The sequence below is a fragment of the Chlorocebus sabaeus genome, chromosome 13 (assembly GCF_047675955.1).
Source record: "Chlorocebus sabaeus isolate Y175 chromosome 13, mChlSab1.0.hap1, whole genome shotgun sequence".
NCBI classification, from domain to species: domain Eukaryota; kingdom Metazoa; phylum Chordata; class Mammalia; order Primates; family Cercopithecidae; genus Chlorocebus; species Chlorocebus sabaeus.
The window spans coordinates 79,190,198-79,213,575 of NC_132916.1; the positions used below are offsets into that span (position 1 = coordinate 79,190,198).

At 44.7% G+C, this 23,378-nt stretch overlaps 1 protein-coding gene across 2 annotated transcripts; it reads right to left on the reverse strand.

The window, feature by feature from the left end:
* Window positions 1-5,752: 5,752 nt before the first annotated feature.
* LOC103240133 (retinoic acid early transcript 1E-like) lies at window positions 5,753-11,319 on the reverse strand. Of its 2 annotated transcripts, XM_073022573.1 has the most exons (5): window positions 10,203-11,319; window positions 9,229-9,449; window positions 8,300-8,560; window positions 7,764-8,039; window positions 5,753-7,114 (listed from the first exon to the last, which is right to left on the reverse strand). In XM_073022573.1, exons 2-5 carry the CDS (start codon window positions 9,350-9,352, stop codon window positions 6,993-6,995), a joined length of 783 nt encoding a protein of 260 aa, XP_072878674.1. In that variant the 5' UTR covers window positions 9,353-9,449; window positions 10,203-11,319; the 3' UTR covers window positions 5,753-6,992. The 2 variants fall into 2 exon arrangements, with proteins under 2 accessions (XP_072878674.1, XP_072878673.1); XM_073022572.1 differs by lacking the exons at window positions 5,753-7,114; window positions 10,203-11,319 and having other exon boundaries at window positions 7,127-8,039; window positions 8,300-9,246.
* Window positions 11,320-23,378: the final 12,059 nt, after the last annotated feature.

Here is a 23,378-nt window from a genome sequence, read left to right on the forward strand (position 1 = left end):
CCGGTGCCTTCCCTAGGCAAATAGGAGGATAACAATACCCAATGGAAATATTCATCATCATTCATTCTTCTTCAGGTTGGGCAGGGCCACGATCACCTGTGGGGCCTGGTGCCCGTGCACTATTATTAACAAATACTTCAATAGGATTATCCATCCAAGTGACTGCCTGAATTAAGGGCAGGAAAGGCACATAGGCCCAGTAAGTGTAATTAGCTGCAGCTGCTCTGGCAGTCACAGGGAGACTTACCACCGTTGATACAATCATCAAAGCTGCAAGTAGCATGTTCTCTGGAGTTTGTGTGACCCTTGTTTTCTTCAGGCTTTTTTCAGCTAACTGTGACAGCTTCTTTAGTTGGCCCCAGGTCGGCGGCTTCACTTCCTTGGTGGATGGCAACTTCATTTGTTCTTCTGATATCACCATTTTGTTCACCTGGCGAGTTGATGATGCTCGATTGCAGGTTTTCTGTCTCCACGGAGGCACTTTTCTTTGCATCTCTGATGGGTTCATTGTAGAACTTTAAATGTCTAGTGGGTATCCAAACAGGAAGCTGATTTTCTCCTGGTGAAGCACAAGCAAAGCCTCTCCCCCATGTTATCACCTTCCCTATTTCCTATGTCTTATTTTTGATGTCTTTCCACCAAATCAGTTTTCCTTCATGCGGGCTGTTCTTTTTACCAGTGAAATGTTCTGCAGAAGTAGTGGTCTGATTTCTATAAATGTTTAAAAAGTTTAAAATATAGAGTGCTAGATTAAGTTGCATCTGGGGAGTGTTATACTCCTTGCTGTCTTTTTCCTTTTTTTGTTTAACCAATTGACCTTTGAGTGTTCTGTTAGTTCTTTCAATTATGGCCTGTCCTTCGGAATTATAAGGGATTCCTATGGTATGTGTAATTTTCCACAGATTTAAGAATTTTTGAAACATTTGACTATAGTATACTGGCCCATTATCTGCTTTAATTTTTTCTGGAACTCCCATGACAGCAAAACAAGATAATACATGTCTTTTAACATGGGAAGTACTTTCTCCTGTCTGGCAGGTTGCCCATACAAAATGTGAATAAGTATCAACTGTCACATGGACAAATGACAATTTTCCAAATGAAGGTACATGTGTGACATCCATTTGCCTAACACATTAGGACATAGACCTCTGGGATTAACTTCTGCCTCCTGAGTGGGCAGGTGTAGGACTTGACACTGAGTGCAGTGTTGCACAAAGTTTTTTGCCTGTTTTAATGTGATATCAAATTTATTTTTTAGTCCTGTTGCATTTACATGAGTCAGGGCGTGAAGTTCTTGTGCTTCCACGAAGGCAGGTGACACCAGCAAGTCAGCTTGTTCATTTGCTTTAAAGGCCCTGGTGAATTAGTATGTGCTCGAACATGAGTAATATAAAATGGGAAATTTCTTTTTCTTACAGTTTGTTGTGACAAATTAAACAGCTGGTTTAACTGATCATACTATATTTGATTAGGGCTGTCTCAACATCCTTTGTAGCCTATACTACATATGCAGAACCTGATACAATGTTAATAGGTTGATTAAAATCTTGTAACACTGAAATGACAGCAACCAAACATTGAGTTTCAATGACTCGTTCTTTTGGCCTGGTGTAAGCCATGTTTTCATTGCTGGAACCATCAGCAAACACTGTCAGAGCATTTTCTAAAGGTTTATATCTAGTAATTTTAGGTAAAATCCAAGTAGTCAATTTTAAAAACTGGAAGATTTTTGTTTTTGGGGGTAATGAATGTCAATAATTCCCACAAAATCACCAAGACCAATCTGCCATGCAGTAGAATTGATAAAGGCTTGTCTAACCTGTTCCTTGTTTAAAGGAACAGTGATTTTTATCTGGGTCACTTCCATACAATTTTACTATTCGTAATCTTGCCTGACAAATTAATGTAGCCAATTGATCCAAGTACAATGTAAAAGTCTTAATCGTACTGTGAGGAAGGAAGGATCACTCCACAAGACAATAATGCCTGTTGGAGAATGTGCAGTAACAAAAATCAAAAGTTGGAGTGGGGCTAAGGGATCTATTCTATTTACTTCTGCTGACCGAATTTTTTCTTCAATGAATTCAATTTCTTTAGTTGCCTCTGGAGTTAATGCTCTTTTGCTATTCAATTCTGGACCCCCTCTCAAGATAGAGAACAAAGTTGACATGGCATAAGTAGGGATGCGTAGAGTTGACCAAATCCAATTAATATCTCTTAGCAATTTTTGAAAGTTATTTAATGTTTTTAATGTGTCTTTTCTTATATCTATTTTTTGTGGTTTAATTTTCCTTTCCTCTACTTGCATTCCCAAGTAATGGAAAGGAGCAGAGGTTTGAATCTTATCAGATGCTGTCGTCAGTCCTGCAATTGCAACCTGTCTGCAGAAATGTGTAACGGTCAATTAATTTGTCTCTCGTTTCTGCAGCACACAGAATATCATCAACATAATGAATGATATAACAGTCTGAAAACTTGTCTTTAACTGGTTGAAGAGCTTGAGCTACAAAAGTCTGACAAATAGTTGGACTATTTAGCATTCCCTGAGGCAACACTTTCCACTGAAACCTGGTGGCTGGTTCTTTATTATTTATAGCTGGTATAGTAAAAACAAATTTTTCAAAATCCTGTTTTGCCAGAGGAAGGGTAAAAAAGCAATCCTTCAGATCAATAATAATGAAAGGCCAATCTTTGGGGATCATGGCCGGAGAGGGCAATCCGGCTTGGAGAGCCTCCATGGGTTGAATTATGGCCTTAATGGCTCTTAAGTCGGTCAGCATGCGCCATCTGCTGGAATTTTTATGAATTGCAAACACAGGAGACTTCCAAGGCAAAAATGAAGGCTCAGTATGTCCCTTTTCTAATTGTTCCTTTGCCAGTAAGTGTAAAGCCTCCAGCTTTTGTTTTGGTAGCAGCCACTGATTTACCCATACAGGTTTTTCTGTTTTCCAAGGTAATGGAATGGGTTTTGGAGGCTCTACAGTGGCCGCCCCTAAAAAGGATACCCTACTCCTTTTCTTTCTTGATTTCCTTCAGCCTCAATTGGGACTTTAATGCCATCTCCATTCTTCCCTAGTCCTTTGCCAGGGAGATATCCCATTTTAGTCATGACTTTTTGACTCGTGGGGCTGTATAGGGAGGCTGGGATAGTCATCTCTGCATGCCATTGTTGTAACACGTCTTGGCCCCATAAATTAATTGGAATAGAAGTGATCACAGGTTGAACTGTACTCTCTTGATTATCAGGTCCTAGACAATGTAAAATCATGGCACTTTGATACCCTTCTGAGGCGGTGCCCACACCGACAAATCCTGTAACAGGCTTTTGTTTAGGCCAATTTTTTTGGCCATTGATTAAAGGTGGTGATAGAAACATCAGCCCTGGTATCCACTACTCCTTCAAACTGCTTTCCCTGAATAGTGAACACAGGTCTGTTCTCTGAGACCTGACTGGCCCAATAAGTGGCTTTTCCAACAGGGTTGGTATTCCAAACCCTCCTGTTCTTTCTGGTTTGTTTTCTCCAATTTTAATATAAGGCAAAAGCAGTAAGTGAGCAATTCTATCCCCTGGATTGGCACTCCAGGGAACAGCTGATCACTAACCGAATTTCTCCTTTGTAATCTGAATCAATTACCCCAGTATGAATTTGGACTCCCTTCAAATTTAGACTTGATCTCCCTAAAATAAGGCTTACCGTCCCTTCTGGCAGCGGGCCTTATACCCTTGTAGGAATCTTTTGCGGGGGCTCTCCAGGAAGTAAAGAAACTATTTGAGTGGAACATAGATCTGCTGCGCTGCCTGCTGTGGTGGGGGACAGCTGCTGTATTGTTGTAATGGGCTGACTCCCTGAAGTGGTGGTATTTCCTGTGGGGGTTGCTGTCCCTGAAAACCCTGAGGAACAAATGGCTGAGTTGGGAATGCCCCAGTTTGTTGTGGGGCCTCCGTGCCTGAGGCTGGCCCCTCTTCCTGTTTCCCAACAATGGTTGCCCATTTTTATCAAATTTAGAACGACATTGATTAGCCCAATGTTTTCCTTTTCCACATCTTGGACACAGGCCGGGTGGCTCTTTATTTTTACTCTGTTTGTTTAAGACTGTGCAATTCTTTTTTAGATGACCGATGTGACCACAATTATAACATTTTCCCCTAAATGTTCTAACTTGTCCTCCTAAAGCAACCCCGTAATTGCTTGAGCCATTAGCATTGCCTTATGCATAGCTCCTCCAATCCCATCACAAATCTTCACATATTCTGTAATTACATCAACTCCTGCTGGAACTTTTCCTTTTAATGGCTTTATGGCCAATTGACATTCTGGATTTGCATTTTCATAGGCCATTATTTCCACAATAACTTTTCAGGCGTTATCTTCTGTAATAGATTTTTGAGTGGCATCTTGCAACCTTGCCACAAAGTCTGGATATGGCTCTTTAGAGCTTTGTCTAATTGAACTAAAAGAAGGGTAGGTGGTTCCTGGGTCCTGAATTTTTCCCCAGGCCCCGAGGCAAATAGTCCTTAGTTGTTCAATAGCCTCATTCTGCATCACTGATTGTTGGTTAATGGTGCTCCAGTTTGGACCTGTTCCTAGCGTTTGGTCTGCATCTATATTAACAGCAGGATAAGTAGCCTGATTTTTTTGTACCTGTTCTTGTATTCCATCAGTCCATGAGGTTTCAAACTGTAGAAACTGAGAGGGTGAAAGGGAAGATTTAGCCAAATTTTCCCAATCATAAGGAATAAGTCTATTTCCATGAGGAAGGGAATCTAATAATGTTATCATATAAGGGGAATTGGGTTCATATTGTTTAACTCCTTCCTTAATACCTTTTAACATTTTCATGGTGAAAGATCCATATCTAGCTTCAGTTCGGACAGATGCTCCTGCTTGACTCCCTTTCCCCGGCCTGTATCCGTATCGGTTGGAACTGCCATGCCTCAAGATCTCCGTTTTCTGGCTTTATCAATGATTTCATGCAGTGTACCACCTTGTCCACTAGGTGGTGATGTAGGATTAAACACCACTGCCGTGGATTGCTGGCATGGTGCCATGCTATTGGCCCGGGACACACTGCTTGAGGTCTGTACTGAACCTCTGGAGGCGGCCAATACTGAAACTCGGCTGACAGCCGCTATGGATAAACTACCGGTGGTTAGGTCTTATTTTCTACCGGCTGATATTGTGGATACTGTATCTGAATCGGCATTGCTGGGATAAAGACTCTATCCTTTTCTACTTGATATTCTCTTGGGGTTTGCACTTGTCTAACTTGCATTTGAGGTTGTAATGTTACAGGCATCTGAACCGCGGGAGGAGGAGTTGATGGCCATTGTGGTTTAGGCTCTGATGGCCCCAGTAATTCTGGACTTCCTTCCCCCAGTTTTGATGATTCAGGATATATTAACTCCTGTAATTGATTATAGTCAACATTTTGCGTTGACTGAGCCATTACAGACTCTGCTACATTTTTATAGTGTGAACTTTCCATTCCTTTCTGGGATTCTATCCCTGCCTCTTCTTCAGAATCTATTACACAGCTTTCAGAGGCATCAGAAACTGAAACACTATCTTCTTCTATTTGAAACGGTTCTATATTTGCTTTCATAATGGCCCAATCATTCCATACTGTAAGTGGGATGATTTTACCTTCCCTACTTGCTTGTTTTAATTCTTTGCCAATTTTTTCCCAATCTGTTGGATCTAAAGTTCTCTGTTCTGGGAACCATGGGCAGAATTGTCCTATTTTTGGAAATAGCGTAATTAGATTTTCTGTAGAAGCTTTAACTCCCCCTTTTCTTAAAAGAATTTTAATGACGCTGAGATAAGAGGCATATTTACTTTCAGTTTGTCCCGTTGTTACCCCGGGTTCCTCCTAGCGCACAAGCTTGCCGCAAGGCTGACCTGACCGTGGACGTACTCGGGAATCTTGTCGACTGTCCTCAATGCTCACATTCTTAGCGTATCTCCACCCTAGAGAAAGGCACCCGCATTGGGCGGCAGATGAAGGGGACCAGCCCCTCCACACCTGTGGGTATATCTTGTCAGGTGGGACAAGAGACTGAGAAAAGAAAAAAGACACAGAGACAAAGAATAGAGAAAGAACAGTGGGCCCAGGGGACCGGCGCTCAGCATACAGAGGACCTGCACCGGCACCAGTCTCTGAGTTCCCTCAGTATTTATTGATTAGTATTTTCACTCTCAGCAAGAGGAATGTGGAAGGAGAGCAGGGTGATAGTGGGGAGAAGGTCAGCAAGGGAACATGTGAGCAAAGGAATCTGTGTCACACATAAGTTCAAGGGAAGGTACTATGCTTGGATGTGCATGTAGGCCAGATTTATGCTTCTCTCCACCCAAACATCTCAGTGGAGTAAAGCATAACAAAGCAGCATTGCTGCCAACATGTCTCGCCTCCTGCCATAGGGCAGTTTTTCTCCAATCTCAGAATAGAACAAATGTACAATCTGGTTTTATACCGAGACATTCCATTCCCAGGGTCAGGCAGGAGACAGTGGCCTTCCTCTATCTCAACTGCAACAGGCTTTCCTCTTTTACTAATCCACCTCAGCACAGACCCTTCATGGGTGTCGGACTGGGGAACGGTCAGGTCTTTCCCATCCCACGAAGCCATATCTCAGGCTATCACATGGGGAGAAACCTTGGACGATACCTGGCTTTCCAGGGCAGAGGTCCCTGTGGCTTTTCACAGTACATTGTGCCCCTGGTTTATCCAGACTGGAGAACGGCGATGACTTTTACCAAGCATACTACCTGTAAACATTTTGTTAGCAAGGCACATCCTGCATGGCCCTAGATCCCTTAAACCTTGATTCCATACAACACAGGTTTCTGTGAGCTCAAGGTTGGGGCAAAGTTACAGATTAACAGCATCTCAGGGCAAAGCAATTGTTCAGGGTAAAGGTCAAAATGGAGTTTCTTATGTTTTCCCTTTCTACATAGACACGATAGCAGTCTGATCTCTCTTTCTTTTTCCTACATGACGTAGATGAGAAAATTTCCCATTAAGACTGTCAAGATGAATGTCCCCAGGATGAGCCATGTATCTGGTAGGCTAGAGGAAGACCTGTGGATATCTGAAGCATTTACTGGTGACACTAAACAACAACAACAACAAAGCACAAGCCCTGTGACACCTAAAAATACGCTTTCCTCAGCCCCTGCTTTCCCCAGGAACACATGGTGCCCCACATAATCACTGGCTCATGTGACAGCCACTCCACCAGACCCTGGGCCATGAAGATGAATGATGTTGTGCCTTGTCCTTATGGAGCTCAGATTTCTGCTGAGAGAGGTGGCAAATGTCCATCTGATTATCACACAATTTCAGATGATTACTGTAGTTAGAACTGTTTGGAGGATGACACAATGGGTCTTGCTCAATTCTGTGTGGGGAATTTCTTAAGAAGTGGCATTAGACCTGGTGGAAGGGTAATTATAATAAAGGAAGAGAAGGCCTGGATGTTTGCAATGACGCAGATAGACTTGGGACCATTTAGTGGTGGGTCATTGGTGACTGGATCATTGGTTAATGGGAAGGGGTTTCTATACTGAGGAAGAAACAGTGGAAAATGGGATGGGAAAGGGAGGATGGTGGGAAATCCTCATGGCCGTCACTGGCTCTCCAGTCAAGAAGCCCACGGAGAAGTCAATCAAATTTTCTATTGCACACACACTGACACTCACACAGGGAAGGCTTTTGACCTTTAAAGGGAGCTGCCTCATTCTCCCTCCCGGCTCAGTTACCTGTCGGTTCTGGCATCGCCTCCCAGTGCCCTGAGAATTCCCTGAGCCAGTGATCACAGTCTCCCACTGACAGCTTCCTGAAATACTTTTCCAGCCCTCTGTCTTTCTTCCATGTCTCCTTGATCTTGCAGGCTTCATGATTAATTACTGTCCAGGTCATGTTCATTGCGTCAAAGAGGAGGCATTTCTCTCCATTGATGCCGAACTGCCAGGATGCACCAGTGCATCGTTCTGCTTCACGTTGACAAAGCATCTCGACCTGCAGAGTGGAAGGACCTGCAATCCAGGCACAAAGCCATCATCCTCCACTCTTGAGAGGTCCATCGTCTTCCAATAGGTCAAGTGTTTCTCTGAATATTTAGGGGCCTGTATTCTTTCTGCCCGGACTTGCCCTTTCCTGCCCATTGGGTCCCCTGTGTCTCTATGGTTGGGCCAACGATCAATACACAAATACACCTAAAGACCCTCCCCACCTGTGCTCTTCCCTCCCCTCTCTTGCTGCCTGCCTCCGTTTCCCCACCCCATTCCACACTTACCACTGGTCTTTATCTGGGGTTTGACGTCAAGAAGGAGCATCCTGAGGTCTCGGCCCACTTCTCTCAGTGTTTGGGTCAATTCTCCCCATGTGCTGGTGGCATTTACCTTCTTCCCCAGGAGACCCAGAGGCTTGACCATGTTGCTGTCACTGTCGTACTGAAGGAAAAGATTTTTATTCATGAAGACCTGTGCTTCACACCAGGGCTGTCCAGGTCTGGACCATGATTTTATAGTGAAGTTGAAGCAAAGAGAGTGAGCACCTGTGAGAGAAAGATGCAGGTGAGGTCCAGGACAGGGGAAGAGGCCCATTAGAACCTGTGCTTCTGTGACCCAAGACTCCCTGGACCAGGCCAGGCTGGCAGAGGGGGCAGTTCCATCCCAGACTCCCTGAACCCTCCGGATCCCTGCTCCCATCTCCCCCTGACTGTCTGGGGTGAGATACTTGATATTACCGGGGACCCCTGGGGTGTACTTAGTGTTAATGGTGTTAACAGGAGGATTCATGTCACAAATACTTTTAGCAACATCTACCAAGTTCCGAGGCACAAAACAGACAAACCTCTGTGTGACCTCCTGTGACTTAAAATCTAGCTGAACACACAGGACATTCAACAGAAAGGAAAAAGAGGCCTTTATCACGGGACACACGCTGAATTCCTCTGGGGTCCTGGGCGTTCAGGAAAGAGTCCTGGAGTAGAAGGTGGGAGGTAGCATTGTAGAACTGCCACATGTGAGCCCGTGCCTGGCCTAGGGCCTCCGGCTGGGGTCTCCCATCAACTGGGGGTAACATCCCAGGGATCCTCTCCTTCACATCATCCTTAAGAGCAGGTACCTGCTTGCCTGAAGCCTGCATGAGACCCCAGTCGCCTATCCCCCACCTTTCTCCCTCCTCCTTCTTGTTCTCAGCCAGGTCTTGAGATCTCAGGACACTCATCAACCATGATCTCCAAGGCTGTTAGTAGCAACAGTAGAAGCAAAAGAAGGCGCACAGGGCTACAAGTCAGGGGCATTCTTGGCACATTGTGGAGAGTAACAGGCAGGAAGCTGGGCATGGACACAAACACCGTCACTGGTATGGTGAAGAAATGTCCAACAGCGTGGGTGTGGGCACTGCCCCAATTCTTTACCCTGGAACAACTGAGGGCAGGCCTGTAGAGACCACATTAAAGAACAATTTTGTGAAGGGAGTGTTTTCCAAGTATTCAGAATATAATTACTTATTGAAAAATGAAAGAAGACATTTAAAAACAAAATTAACTTTGAATAAACTCTCCTCTGCCATCCCCATGGCCCCTGCAAAACCCCCTCTGGTGTGAGCAGGATGGTTGGAGGTTATGTGAGCTCCTTCTCCCTTCTTCCAATTTCCTCTTCCCTTCTCCTCCCTGCCTCTTTTGCTGTTCCCTTTCTTTCTGGTACCCCTCCCCATTCCCATATTTTCTCCCATCTCCTTTCTCCCCTCTCCCACTATCCCTAACCCATTCAAACTCTTTCCTCTTAAATGGTTGAGATTTTCTCTTACCAAGCACACCCAAATGTTAATTAAACTAGCTGCAAACAGGCAGCAACTGGTCTACCATAACAGATGGGTTTTATAATAGAGCCCAGCTGTCCTACTGGGGCCAAGACCTCAAGGAAAGCCAAGTCTATCACTGGGAAAAGTCTTGGGGCTCTAAGTTTTGAATTCTGAAAATTTGTCTTAGAACAAAGTTTTGTGTCATTTTCAAACTTCTCAAGCCACTTTTTGCACAAGGTTTCCTCTTAAAACTTAGTAGTCGTAGTCCTCCTTCCCACCTCACTTTTACACCTGTCCCATTTCATCATCAGACCCCGCTCCCTTAGTCAGTTCAGGCTGCCACAACAGAATAGGCCAGGTGGCTGAAACACCAAGCATTGATTTCTCACCGTCCTGGAGGCTGGAAAGTCCAAGATTAAGGTATCAGCAGGTCCGGTATCTGGCGACGGCCCTCTCTTCCTCACCAGATGGCTGTCTTCCTGTTGTATCCTCACACAGTGGGGAGCAGAGAATGACAGCAAGCTCTCCTGTCACCTCTTAATCCCACAGGGCTCCACTTGCATGACTAATGACTTAAATGTCATCACTTTGAGAGTTAGGATTTCTGCATATGAATTTGGAGGGCAGGTAAACATGTGGCGTGTAACACCACCCATATCCATTCCACATCTAGATTCCCTGTGTATGCCGGGCAGTGTGCCAGTTAATTCAAGTGCATGTCAGACTCAGAGGGTGATTTCTTGTGACTCAGATGCTGGAACTCTGGTGATGCCTGGTGAGTAGGTCTGTACCACTGTCCTTTATAACTAGATGGAACAGACTTTAAAAAAACTAACCTTGGACTCTGGGCGGGGCTCTCTCTGGGATTGGGGGGATAAGGGGTTGTCTGCTCAGAGGACAGTGGGTCCAGGGTTTGAAAGGGCCCAGGAATGCACATTTTTTACACATCCCCTACATAGTTCTCTGACTGCTAAGGTTAAAGTACCTCAATTCTGAGGGTGCACTTCCACCTCTTGGTCTGGAGAAGGGGTCTCAAATCTGTCCTGAGTGGAGCCTGTTCTGTACACACCCAAGACCTAAGAGTGCACGGAGGGGGATTCACTGCTACCGCCCTACAAATGTTGCTGCTGTGGGGACACCAACGGGGGTGGGCCAAGGTCGGGGTGTGTGTGTGTGTGTGTGTGTGTGTGCACACACGCATGTGGGTGCATGTGTGTGCATGTGCATGTGTGATATGACCACGGAGTAGCTCCTTGCCAATATTTTCTACAAGTCTGATGAATCACAGGAAGGAACACACCAGGCCTGTACGTGGGTCCTGACATCTGGGATGCAGACCCAACACTGAAGACAAAGAAAGAGCTGCAGATAGGCTGGGAAGGACACACAGAAAGGAGAAAGGGGCCCTTCCACCCTTGTTCTCCTCTGTGGTCCTGAATCCCAGGTTGGCCTGAGTCAACCTGAAGATGGGAAGGAATAGCCATATTCCAACTGCAAAATGTCAGCTTTAGGCAGTGGCTTCCAAACTGAAATGATGGTTACATATGAAGTAGAAATTTTTTTTTTTTTTTTTTTTTTTTTTTTTTTTTTTTTTTTTTTTTGAGACCAAGTCTTGCTCTGTTGCCCAGATGGAGTGCAGTGGCATGAGCACGGCTCACTGCAGCCTTGAACTCCCAGGCTCAATCAGTCCTCCCACTTCAGCCTCCAGAATAGCTGGGACTACAAGCGTGAGCCCCCACACTCAGCTAATTTTTAAATTTTTGGTGTAGAGACGGGTCTCATCACATTGCCCAGGCTGATCTTAAACTCCTGGGCTCAAGCAATCCTCCCTACTTAGCCTCTCAAAGTGTTGGGATTACAGGAGTGAGCCACCATGCCCGGCTAAAGTGGAGTTTTAATGGAAGTAAGAAGCAGATGATAAGGAAAGAGGAACCAATAATTTCATGTAGTCCCTGGAAGCCTGTTGCTATAAAGAAAATTCAGCCTATAGTCCCAAGAGAGACGAAAGTTTTAAAATGAATTGGACTGCATTTTTAATTCCTGAAAATGAGTCACAACCTTTTTGTGGCAGTGTGCCCTGGGCTTCTAGCCATCCTCTCCCTGCCCAGCTGCCTTGAGGCCAATGGTTTCAACACCCAGGCTGGGAATGCCAAGGCCCGGCAGAGCGAGGCTGTGGAAGCCTTGGTATAAGTGGAGGGGAGGATCTGAGGGAGAATGGGACAAGAGAAGTTGGAAGGAAGGAGTTAGGGCAGGAGAACAAGAAGAAATCCCTGTCCCCCAAATTGGAGAGAGGGGCGATTGGGACTCCAGACTGGCGGGAGGCACAGATCCCTGAGTGCTTGGCGTGGAGGCAGAGGACCCGCAGAGCCACCCCTGTCCTCCCTGCCTTATCCAGCGTCCCCGCCCCCACACCCCCAGCAGCTTCCCCAACCCCACTTTTACTTCATTGCCCCTGGTTCTCTCACCACCTGAGCCCCTGCTTTCCTCCTTCACTCCCAAACACACACACGTTCCCTCTGCACTGGTGTTTGGAACACCGGCCACCCCCCACCCCCTACCTTGTGCCAGCAGGAGACGTTTGTCCTTCTGCCGTCTCTAGGATGGAGAGGCCTGAGGTGACTGCTTTCTTCCTCAGAGTCTCTGGGCAAACTCTCTGAGGAGCAGAAACCAGTCCAGTCCCCCTGGGCGTGGAGAGGCCGGCCTAGCAGAACACCCGTCCAGCACGCAAACCCGGTGGGGCCACCTGTCAACTGTCACGTGTGAGTGATTCTAGGACAGAGTTCCTTGTCAGGAACTGGATCCAGTTCAGTACTAGATTCGTCATCAGTAAATGGACCAAGATCAGGCTCAAGTCCCAGCCACGAAATTCTAGAAAGGATTTAATGTAATTTTAGCAGTTGTTGGACACCAGCATGTAATGGCACACATATGCTTTCCTTAATAGGCCTAGGTGGGGGACCCCACCTTTTTTCAGGGTTTAGGCCTCTGCAGGTCCTGGTCTAGCTGTGACAGTGGCCCTACCTCGTGTCCGGTGGGTGCTGGCGCCCTCTGTTGCCTGGTTTCTGTGTGAACACGGCACTACCGTCCTGCACTCTGGAGGCCGGGAGCTCCTGCCCCCTGAGCTCCTGTTCCCACTGTGTGTCGCTCAACCTCCCTGTTTTCTTCTTGCAACTCCATTCCCCTCCGCAACTGGAAGACCAGCTCTTCTCCTGAGTCATCCTTAAAAGACACCCTGCCCAATTCCTTACAAAGCCCCCACCAAAGTGGCACCAGCTACTTGTGAATGTAGCCAACTTTACTGAAGGTTTAGAGGTTGTGTGGTAAGGCTGTGAAGAATTAAAAAAAAAATCACCTATTTGCAGGACCTCTTTCTTATCTCTTCTTTGGACTAGAAATAAAATATCTATGATTTGACCACACTGTCATCTAGTACCCAACCCTGGTTCTAGGCCACCGTCCTCCTGGCCAGGGTGATTGCAGTCCTGCCCTACTTGGTCCACTGTGCCTGTCCCCACCTCCCAAATGGCTCCTGACAACAGAGCAGCTGGAGTGATCTTTCAGAACCTCACCACTCACATCCTTCCTCGGCTCCAAACCCTCCAAAAGTGCCCCTTTTCTCTCAGTAAAACCAAGTCACTATAGATGCTAGAGTCCTGTGCAGTCTGGCCAGCTGTCCTCCAATCTACACCCTTGCTGACTCAGTTCCTACCCCCACCCTCGGCCTCCACCCTGGTCTTCAAAGCCCTGCAGATATCTCCATGCCTCAGGAATTTGCGTTGCCCTCTGCTCAGCGTGGATTGCCCTTCAGGCATCTGCCCGGCCTACTCCCACACCTGCTCCCAGGTGGCACTCCCTTCCACGCCTGGTTCTCCCTGCCCCTCCCATTTGGAATCCTTGTATTCATTTCTTTCGTTCTTTCTTTTTTTAAAAATTGTGGTATAATTCATGTAACATAAAATTTTTCATCTTAACATTGTTAAATGTAAAGTCCCCTATTTCATAATGCGAGACCTCTGCCTGCCCAGGCCATCCTGGACCTTCTTCACCTGAACTTGTTCCCCTAAAGCAACGACCACTCTAAAACATACCTTAGTAAGCCAGGCCTGGTGGCTCATGCCTGTAATCCCAGCACTTTGGGAGGCCAAGGTGGGTGGATCACCTCAGGTTGAGAGTTCAATACCACTCTGGCCAACATGGTGAAACCCTGTCTCTACTGAAAATACAAAAATTAGATGGGTGTGGTGGCACGTGCCTGTAATCCCACCTACTTGGGAGGCTGAGGCAGGAGAATCACTTGAACCCAGGAGGCGAAGGTTGCAGTGAGCCAAGATAGAGCCACTGCATTCCAGCCTGGGTGACTGAGTGAGACTCTGTCCCGATAAAGAAACAGTCAAACAAACCTTATAAACTTTTCATTGTGGTTGCAGCAATTTACTGCAAACTTAGTGGCTTAAAACAACACACATTCATTCCTTTACTATTCTGGAGCTCAGAAGTCTGAACAGTCTCACGGGGCTAACATCACTGTGCTGTCAGGGCTGTGTTCCTTTGGGAGGCTCTTCGGGAGAACCTGTCTCCTCCTCACCTTTTCCAGCTGCTCCAACTGCCCACATCCATGGCTCAGGGCCCCATTTCCTCATCTTCAAAGGCAGCTCCACCAGGCTGAGTCCTGGTTCACATGAGAACTCTACCCCTCACTGGCTGGTTCTCCCAGGGCAGCTGATTGGCCACCTCAGCTCCATCTGCAGCTTTCACCGCCCTTTCCATGTACCCAACACAGAGGTTCCAGGGACTGGATCTGCCATCCTGGGGGTTGGAGAGGGAATTATTCTGCCCAACACACATACCATATAATTTACATGTCTATCCATTTAAAATTTCTGTCTCTTACGAGAATGCCCTTTCTATGAAGACACAAACCTCATACAAAGCACAGAAAACAGGTCCCCAGGGCGAAGGGGCTCAGATGGGCCCCCTGGCTCAGGAAATAAGGAAAGGTGTCAGGGCAGCCTCCTTGGGTCTCCAGCCTTCACAGCAAGGGCCTCCCAGGTAGGTTCCAGCTGTCGCAGCAGCAAAAGAGATGTGGTGGGCAGCGTCAGGCATTGGCGAGATTCCTGACACAGTTCAGTAGAAAAGAAACTTCCTAAACCGAGCTCACCTCAAGGAAGCCGGAGATACATGCCACCTTACCAAATGGGTACATGAAATACAAATACAAATCCTTTTGCAGGTTGTGCAGGTTACAAGGGGCCCACTTCTGTGCCTAGGTCCCCTGCCCTATCCTGCTCCGACTTGCCAGGGTGGGGCGCTCATTGGCCTCCAGGTTCCACCCACTTTTCTGGCCACACCCAGTTTCTACCTCCAAGTCACACCTAAGACTGCTTCTTCTTTTGCTGTTGTTTGCTCAGCCCAGCAGAAATTCTAACATTCTCCAGGCTTGGCCCTGCTCAGGGCACCGGAGAAGGAGCCTCTGAGGAAAATCTTGGCGCAAGGAGAAGATCTCCCACATGGATTTCCAGCACCCTCTGCTTTCTGGGAATTCCTGAATTTCTTTGGCCATTGTCACAGGGGCTCTGCCACACAGCTACCCCCTGGCTGAGGTGGCCCCTGACACCTCAGAAAGCTTTACTCTTCCAGGAAGCCCCTGCCCAGGAAGAAGGTAGCAAATATTTTCTTATTGTTTGTTGCCTATGATGCCTTGGATGTTGTGTTGATTGTGCCATTTTGACCCCAAGAAAGCAGACCTGGCAAAGAGTTAGGAATGTAGGTGGTTTCTGGCAAATATGTAGGGCCTGTGAGGTAGGAAAGTGGAGGAAGCAAGATCACGTAGGTTCTCTGTGAGACAGGCCCCGGGCCCAGCAGGATGGAACATCCCTGGCTGACAAGGGTCATCCTCCCCTGTCCTCATCTCTGCCTGGGCTCCAGCTCTGTCCTGCCTGATAGAGGCCATGGAGCGGAGCACTGGGCTGCTGGCCAATGCCCTGGTCTTTGGATAGACCAGTCTCCGGGTGGGGTCACAGTGGGAGAGCAGTGGGCCTGGGAGGTGCAGGGTTAGTGCAGGGCAGGGCTGCCTTGAATCGGCAGGTGCGGGGCCACCAGGCTGGACCTAGCTGTATGCTCAGCACAGGAGGTTGCAGTACTGCCTGCCCTCAACCTCCTTTTCCTACTTCTGCTTCTAGAGGGCACTGGGGACTGGGGTCAGGCTGGGGGTCTTGCCATCCCCTCCTGATCTCCTCCACTCCCTGTCCACAGCTCCTGATTTCCCTGCCTGGGCTGTCCCCACCAGAAGTCTCCTGGCCTAAAATCCAGTAGGAACAGGCAGCCTAGCCTGTCCCCAGGGGTTTCTTTAGCAGTTGCAGGAGCCAATAAGGCTTCAGGTAGGAAGGCGTGAGTCACCCACAGAAGCCTAACAGATGTTTCTGGAAACGCATCCTGTGGCAGCCAAAGAGGCCAGACTTCTCAGTGTGTTCCCGAACAGAGCCAAGCACAGGGCTCATTGGCTGGAGGAGCCAGATCAGCTGCTCATTAGTGTGCACTTGACAAGCCTTTGTACTGCAGGGGAGGAAAAATGATTTTTTCGCAACTCTTCTGAGTTCTTAGCTGTAACAAAAGACAAATCAACAAGAGAAAAACAAACAGAAGTTTATTAACATCTCTCTCTCTCTCCTCTGTATCTCTCTATCATCTCTTGTATATACACGGGAAACACCTGGAAAAAATGAATCATCCTTAGAGTGCTGGTTTAGAACTCCAGCATCTTCAACAGAAAACAATAAATGTCTGGAGAAGTGGCAGATCATGAGAAGGCCAATCTGTAGCATCAGAGAAGCTTGTTGTGCCTCTGCTGCTGTCCCTAGCCCAATAAGAGTCTAAAATTGTCTTTGATGATCTATCTTTGTCCTCTCTGGTAGAGAGGGGAGGATACAATCAAAAGTGGCTCAATAATAAATGGAAAACAAATGGAAAAGAAAGATGTTCATTTCATCCAGGTTCTTGAATTCATTGACATACAATTGTACATAGTATTCCCTTATAGTCCTTTTTGTTTCTGTAAGGTTGGTAGTGATGTTTTTTTTTTTGTTCCTGGCATTAGTCATTTGAGTTTTCCCCCTCTGCTGTTTTCCTAGTCATTCAAGCTTAAGGTTTTCCAATTTGGTTGATCAAAGGCAAGTTAGTTACTTCCTAGATGCAATGCGGGTACAGGCATTGGATAAATACAGCCATTCCGATTGGGAGAAATTGACCAAACGAAAGGGCTAAAGGCCTCATGCAAATCCAAAATCCAGCAGGGGCACCCGGGGCTGCTGCAGTGACAAGACACTGGTTCTAGATATTTACCCAACTGTGTTGTCGTAGGGGGAATATTATAGGTGATTGCTGATTTCAACCACAGATGACTTTTGGGGAAAGTTCGCACGTGGAGGTTTCAGTTTCCACCCTGCCGCATCCTCTCTGGATTCTGTGCTCTACTCTCAGCCTAAGTCATTGCCAACAAGTGACACAAGTGACATGAGGGTGCAGCCTCCCTCCTGGCTGCTTTCACAGGTTGGCCTTGTAGAGACATGAGGTCTCACAGCTCAGGATATTCAAGACCAGAGCTGATTTTTTTCTCATGGGGTCAGACTACCTCACTCTACAGGCCAGGATGTCTTGTGAGTGAGAAGTTGATGGACACATCCATGGATCTTGGTAGTTCAGCTTCGATGGATGGAAGTTCCTCCTCTTTGACTCAGACAACAGAAAGTGGACAGTGGTTCATGCTGGAGCCAGGCAGATGAAAGAGAAGTGGGAGAAGGACAGGGATGTGACCATGTTCTTCCATAAGATTTCACTGGGAGGCTGCAAGAGATGGCTAGAGGAATTCTTGATGCACAGGGAGAAAAGGCTGGAGCTGGCAGGTAACTGAGAAGAGCTGTCTTGATTTGAGATCTAATTACCGCAGTGTGAGTGTGAGTGTGTCATTAGTGTGTGTGAATGTGTGTGTGTCATTAGTCTGTGTGCAAATGTGTGTGAATGTGAGTGTGTGTCATTAGTGTTTGAGTGTGTCTGTCATTACTGTGTGTGAATGTGTGTGTGTGGGTGAGTGTAGATTTGTGTGTGGAGAGTGTGAGTGTGTGTGTATGTGTGTCAGTGTTTGAGTGAGTGTGAACATGACCCCCCTCGTGGGGGTTCCTCCTGGGGGTACCTGTGCTCTCCCATCCTCACCCTTCTCCCTGCTGACTCCTCTTCCTCACTGCACCTGCTTCTGCTGCACTCCTCTTCCTCACTGCACCTGCTTCTGCTGCACAAGGGTCTTGTTATGCTTTATCTGTTAAATATTCATTACCATATTTTTAGTATTGTTTAACGTTTTTGAGTATAACCTCCTATTATCAACTCACAAATAAATTTTTATCTTAGTTTCTTTCATGTTTTTATAAACCTCTTTGATTCTGCTCTGCATTCTAATGAGTTTCTTAGTATTGTCAGCCTACTTATTATCATTTTGACTACGTAAACTACTTTATTCCTCATTGCATATTTCACTCCAATTGCTATATTTTATATTTACAGTATCTTGAAATTTACATGTTCTTATTTTGTTTTTGTTTACTAGTCCTCAGTTTTCTGTTTTCTTCTGCTTTTAATTGAAGTGATGCCTTCATTGATCCCATTGAATATTTGCAATGTATTTTAAAGTCTTTGTTAAACTATTTTATGGGATGAATTTCACTTGGAGTGAATTCTTATACCAGTTATTAATATTGTTGGTTGCCTTTCCTAGTGCTGGTATTTCTATTTTTTTATTGCTGTTTAAAAAGTCACCACAAATGAAGTGGCTTAAAATGACATATATTTATTATCCTACACTTTTCATGTTTTAGAAATCCAGGAACATCTAGATCGGAATCTAACCAGCTGCAATTAAGGTGTCCAGCAGGGCCGAATCCTCCTCTGAGACTTGGAGTTCTCTTCCAAGCTCAAGTCACTGTTAGCAGAATTTATGTCCTTGCAGCTGTAAAACTAATGTTGGCTTGTTTCTTCAAGTCCAACAGGACATAGAAGCTTTGACTTCTTTTAAAGAACTCACCTGATTAAGTCAGGCCCATCAAGGATTATCTTTCTTTTCATGATCTCAAGTCAATTGATTTAACTTAATTATATCTGCAAAGTGTTTGCACCTTTGCCATATAATGTAACTTAGTCACCAAAGTGCCATTAATCATATTCACAGGTTCTGCCTACACTCAAAAAGAGAGAATTACATAGGATATATCAACCAGGAAGTAGAAATCTTGAGTCATCTTAGAATTCTGCCTACCATAGATGTATCATGGATTATTTTTTGGGGGAATGTGACACTAATTTTCAGTGGGAGATTTTTCTTTGCTTTGCTTTCTTTACCCATCTCTGAGAAATGGTATTGCTGCTGCCTCCACTCTGCCTCTTGATTCCTAATCCAAAACCAGGTCTTGCAATTTTTTAATGCTGATTTTCCACGATGATGTTTGGAATGCTGTAGACAGAGAAAAGTTGTGGGAGAGAGAAAGGTTGCTGGCCTTATGTCCTGATCAAGTGCTGTTCTAACTCTTCTGCCTCCCTAAATAGAACTATAATGCCAGGTGGCACTCTATAAGATTTTTTTCCTTATTTTAATACTAATAATATTTCTTTATTTTCAAGCTTTCTTTCAGGATTTGCAGCCAAACCCAGACTTTGGCTTCCAAAAAACATGAGCCTGGCACTGGTTTTACATGGAGGATGGCGGTCTTCTAGTTTCCTTTGTTCCCACTGTCAACTTCTGCTGCAGAGCCTCCCCATTCTGTACATTCAGTCTCTATTGATCATTGTGCTTTTCTGTCCATTTCTAGACCATCATAATGTTTAACTGTTAAGTTGTTTAATTTTCTTCTTTTAATATTATTTTCCTGTCATTTGTACATCTCTGGAACAGAGACAGTTTTCAAAGTGTGAACTCATTATGCCGTTTTCAGCCAAAAGTCCCTCTGTGTTTTTTTTTTTCTTATGAAATGTATTTAGTTGGTTTTTATTTTTGGACTCAAATTAAGCATCTTTGTGCTTTAAAGAGGTCTCAGCATAAAATCATAAGGCCTATAAATTTAGAAAAGGTTATATTTATTTCTTAAGAAGGGTTATAACCTGTAGGTTGGGAAGTGGGACTCTGTCAGGGACTGAAAACAAGTACTTCAAGGGAGGAAAGGTGAGACAGGAATTTATGCTGAAGGGGCTGGCTAAGTATATATATTAAACAGGCTATAGGAATAGTTATTAATATTCATGATCAGGGAAATGTACACAGGAAAGTAAGGAAATATGTATGCTACATATGTCTCATGTTCACTTTGGGGTGGAGACTTAACATTTAAATATATTACAATTAGGCCTTACACATCAAAAGGTGAAGCAGGGACATGAAGGCACTCGGTGTGCATCTTCTGTAAACTTGCCAGAACCAGTCCGTGGTTGATGGCCTCTTATCAGAAGAAAATTACTGAAATCAGTCTTGTCCAATCAAAGCTGTAGTTATGGCTTGTGGAACAAGGAAGGAGGTCAGTCAGTGTCTGGTGGTGAATAAGCTGTGATTGGTAATATATTGCTTATCTTGAGGCCAGTTTTGTTTAGCCGCTAGAGAAAAAGAGAAACCTTGTGGCAGTTAGCACACAGTTTGTTAAGTGTGGCAGATGGGAGTGTGACTTAACCCTTGCCTAGCATGAGCTTAGGTCTTGTTTATAATTTGGTATCTTATTGCCACAAGGAGTGTGTTCCATCATCAGTCTTATGATTTCTATTTTAATGTTAATGCTGGTCAGTTGTGTCTAAGCCACAAAGGGGCAGGGGTATAATGAGGCATGTCTGGCTCCCTGTTAAGTTATGGCTGGGAACTCAGTTTTTAAGGTTTCTTTGGGGACCCATCGGCCAAGAGGGAGTCTATATGGTTGGTTGGGGGCCTTAGGATTTTGTTTTTAGTTCTCAGAGGGAATATAACCCATTTACACATATTGCATAACAAGTAGATTTGGTCTTTTTGTTATATTAGCTATGCCTGAGAGTTTTGTTAGTGGGCGTGAAATGGCAATGAGAAATCTTATTCATGAGCAGTCTGATGACTAGGTTCCATCCCTCTGGATTGTTGTATTTATTTTGCTCCTAGAGAATTTTTGAAATTAAAATACTTCTCCATTACTAGAAGAAAGTTGATTTAAAAAAAAATTAAAACAGAGAATACAAGAAAATGTCTACATGAGATTTAAATGCAGATTAAATCTTGATCTATGAAGAGTCTGCCTGAAGGGAGGTTAGCTGCTGTCTCTTCTCTAAAGACTTTTGTTGTGTGCAAGACAATGTGACTTATTTTACCTGTTTTCTCCAATTGCTACAAAGGGCTTCAAATTGTCTATTTCTTGGACCTGATGTGTTAAGGGATTATTAAAAAATAAACTTTTAATGTAGAATAATTTTAGATTTAAGGAAAAATTAAATACAAACACAATACAGAGAGATCCTGTTTCCTCTGAAGTTAACACCTTATATTGCCATGGTACATTTGTCAAAAAAACTAATGATACTTCACTTTAACTGAATTCTAAACTTCATCCAGATTTCACCATTTTTTCTCCTTTACTGTCTCAGGATCCAATTCAGAATGCCAGATTGCATTTAGTCATAATAAAGAAATTTAAAAAATGAAATCACATAGATTCAAATACATTTTATTTGAAAAGTCTAAATCAAACTACAGCTGTGTCTAGGATAGATCAGTTCAAAACAGCATCACTAGGGGCTACTGATGCTGTTTTTCACGGAGAAGCTTACTATTAGGGCCATGACAACATCACACTTAAGGAAATAATTTCCACTGGTTGCCCTGATACTGCGGAGGGCATTGAAAGTGGAGAAAAATAAAAACATTGGTGTTATGTTTAGCTTTGCCTTCCAGTGGGTAAGGATTGGTCACTAATATAGAAAAGAAGTATCAGAAATTGAGGACGGGTCAAGCTCACCCAAAGGAGAGTCTCAAGATGGATAGCAGAGCCTTTAACGCCCCAGAGGGCTGGGCTCTCTAAACTGGTTGCCCTGACTACTGGAAGACTCCTATTCAGTGGAGCTGAATGGCCAATTGTTGAACATTTGGATAAGTGATTGAGGAATGTACTATGTCTTAATACAAGGGTGTGCAGTCACTAAGGAGGCACACTCTGTTCAAAGGCCCATAAGTAAATTAAAGATTTTCATCATAAAGGTACAGCCTTATTTATCTGTGAAATCTGTCCTGCGTCTAATTTTGAGATTCTCATTATTAGTAGCTAGGAGAGGTGGAACTTTTCAATACTAAATGCCCTTACGCTTAACTGAACAAGTACAAGATTCAGTGGACTGCATATAGCAGAACTTCAGCCTGGAGTCGACATTCCATCACATACAGAGTCCGGTGGGGTTGAGGATTTAGGAGTGGCTTCTCTTCCTACTGCTCTCGCTCCTCCAGCTCTTCTGGCTCAGCTCCAAAGCTGCCTTGTGAAGCTTCCCCTCTCCTAGTCACTAGAAAATTCAAAGCTCCTTCTTCTTTTGACTTTCTCTGCTTTTTCTTTCTCACCTTCGGTGACCATTGATTACAGTTTTCTCCTCAGCCTCAGAGGAATTATTATTTACTTCCAGCTGTTTCTATTTTACATAGGGCTGGGATTGTGTGGGGGTGGTTGTATTTTGGATTCTGTGGGAGAGGAAGCTGTAAAGCAATCAGACATACCACATAGATACAGCACAGTGCACGTGTTCTGTGCATTATTATGCTAGGAGCACCTTTGTCTTTTTCTTTAGGTTTAGCTGCAATACCAAATGCCTACTTTTATTCTCCTTGCTTAGATATGCAATGGAAATCAGGAAGGAGTTTGACATTTTCTAGGAATCAGAAACAGAAGGTAGGGGTAGTGGCATGAGGATGAGGAAAAGACTTTCTTCTGTTTTACTTGTTGTATGCTTTCTATTCTTCAGACTTCCCAGTTTCTCTTTTTTCTTTCCTGTTTTGCCCATTTGGACTCTCCATGTGTTGGCTTGTTTTTCTCTTCTGGTGAATTGGGAGGTCTACATTCTATTTTTATTGTACAAGTGGCTATTTTTGACACTTTATACCATATTTGAAGCCCTTTCTCTCTATTAATCAATGTTGAATATGAGAGAATGTTTATTGCAGAGCTGAAATTCAAGCCTAAGCAATTTCATTCTAGCATTGTTGCTCTTAATTATTCAGCTCTTAGATGCACATAATGCTGTTTCAATCATTTTTAAATTTAGGCTTTATTTTTAGCATTTCTTCCTGTCCTTTTAATTCTTTTTAAAATTTGCTTTTTGAGATGGGTTTTCACTATGTTGCCCAGGTGGGAGTGCAGTGGCTATTCACAGACACAAGTATAAGTCACTGCTGTCTCAAACTCCTGGATTCGAGAGCTCCTTATGCTTTAGTCCCCTAGTAGCTGGGATTACAGACAGGCACCACAACACCCAGCTATCTCCTAACCCTTTAAACAAAAATTATGTAGAACAAGATTTCTTGAACAGGGGTTACATAC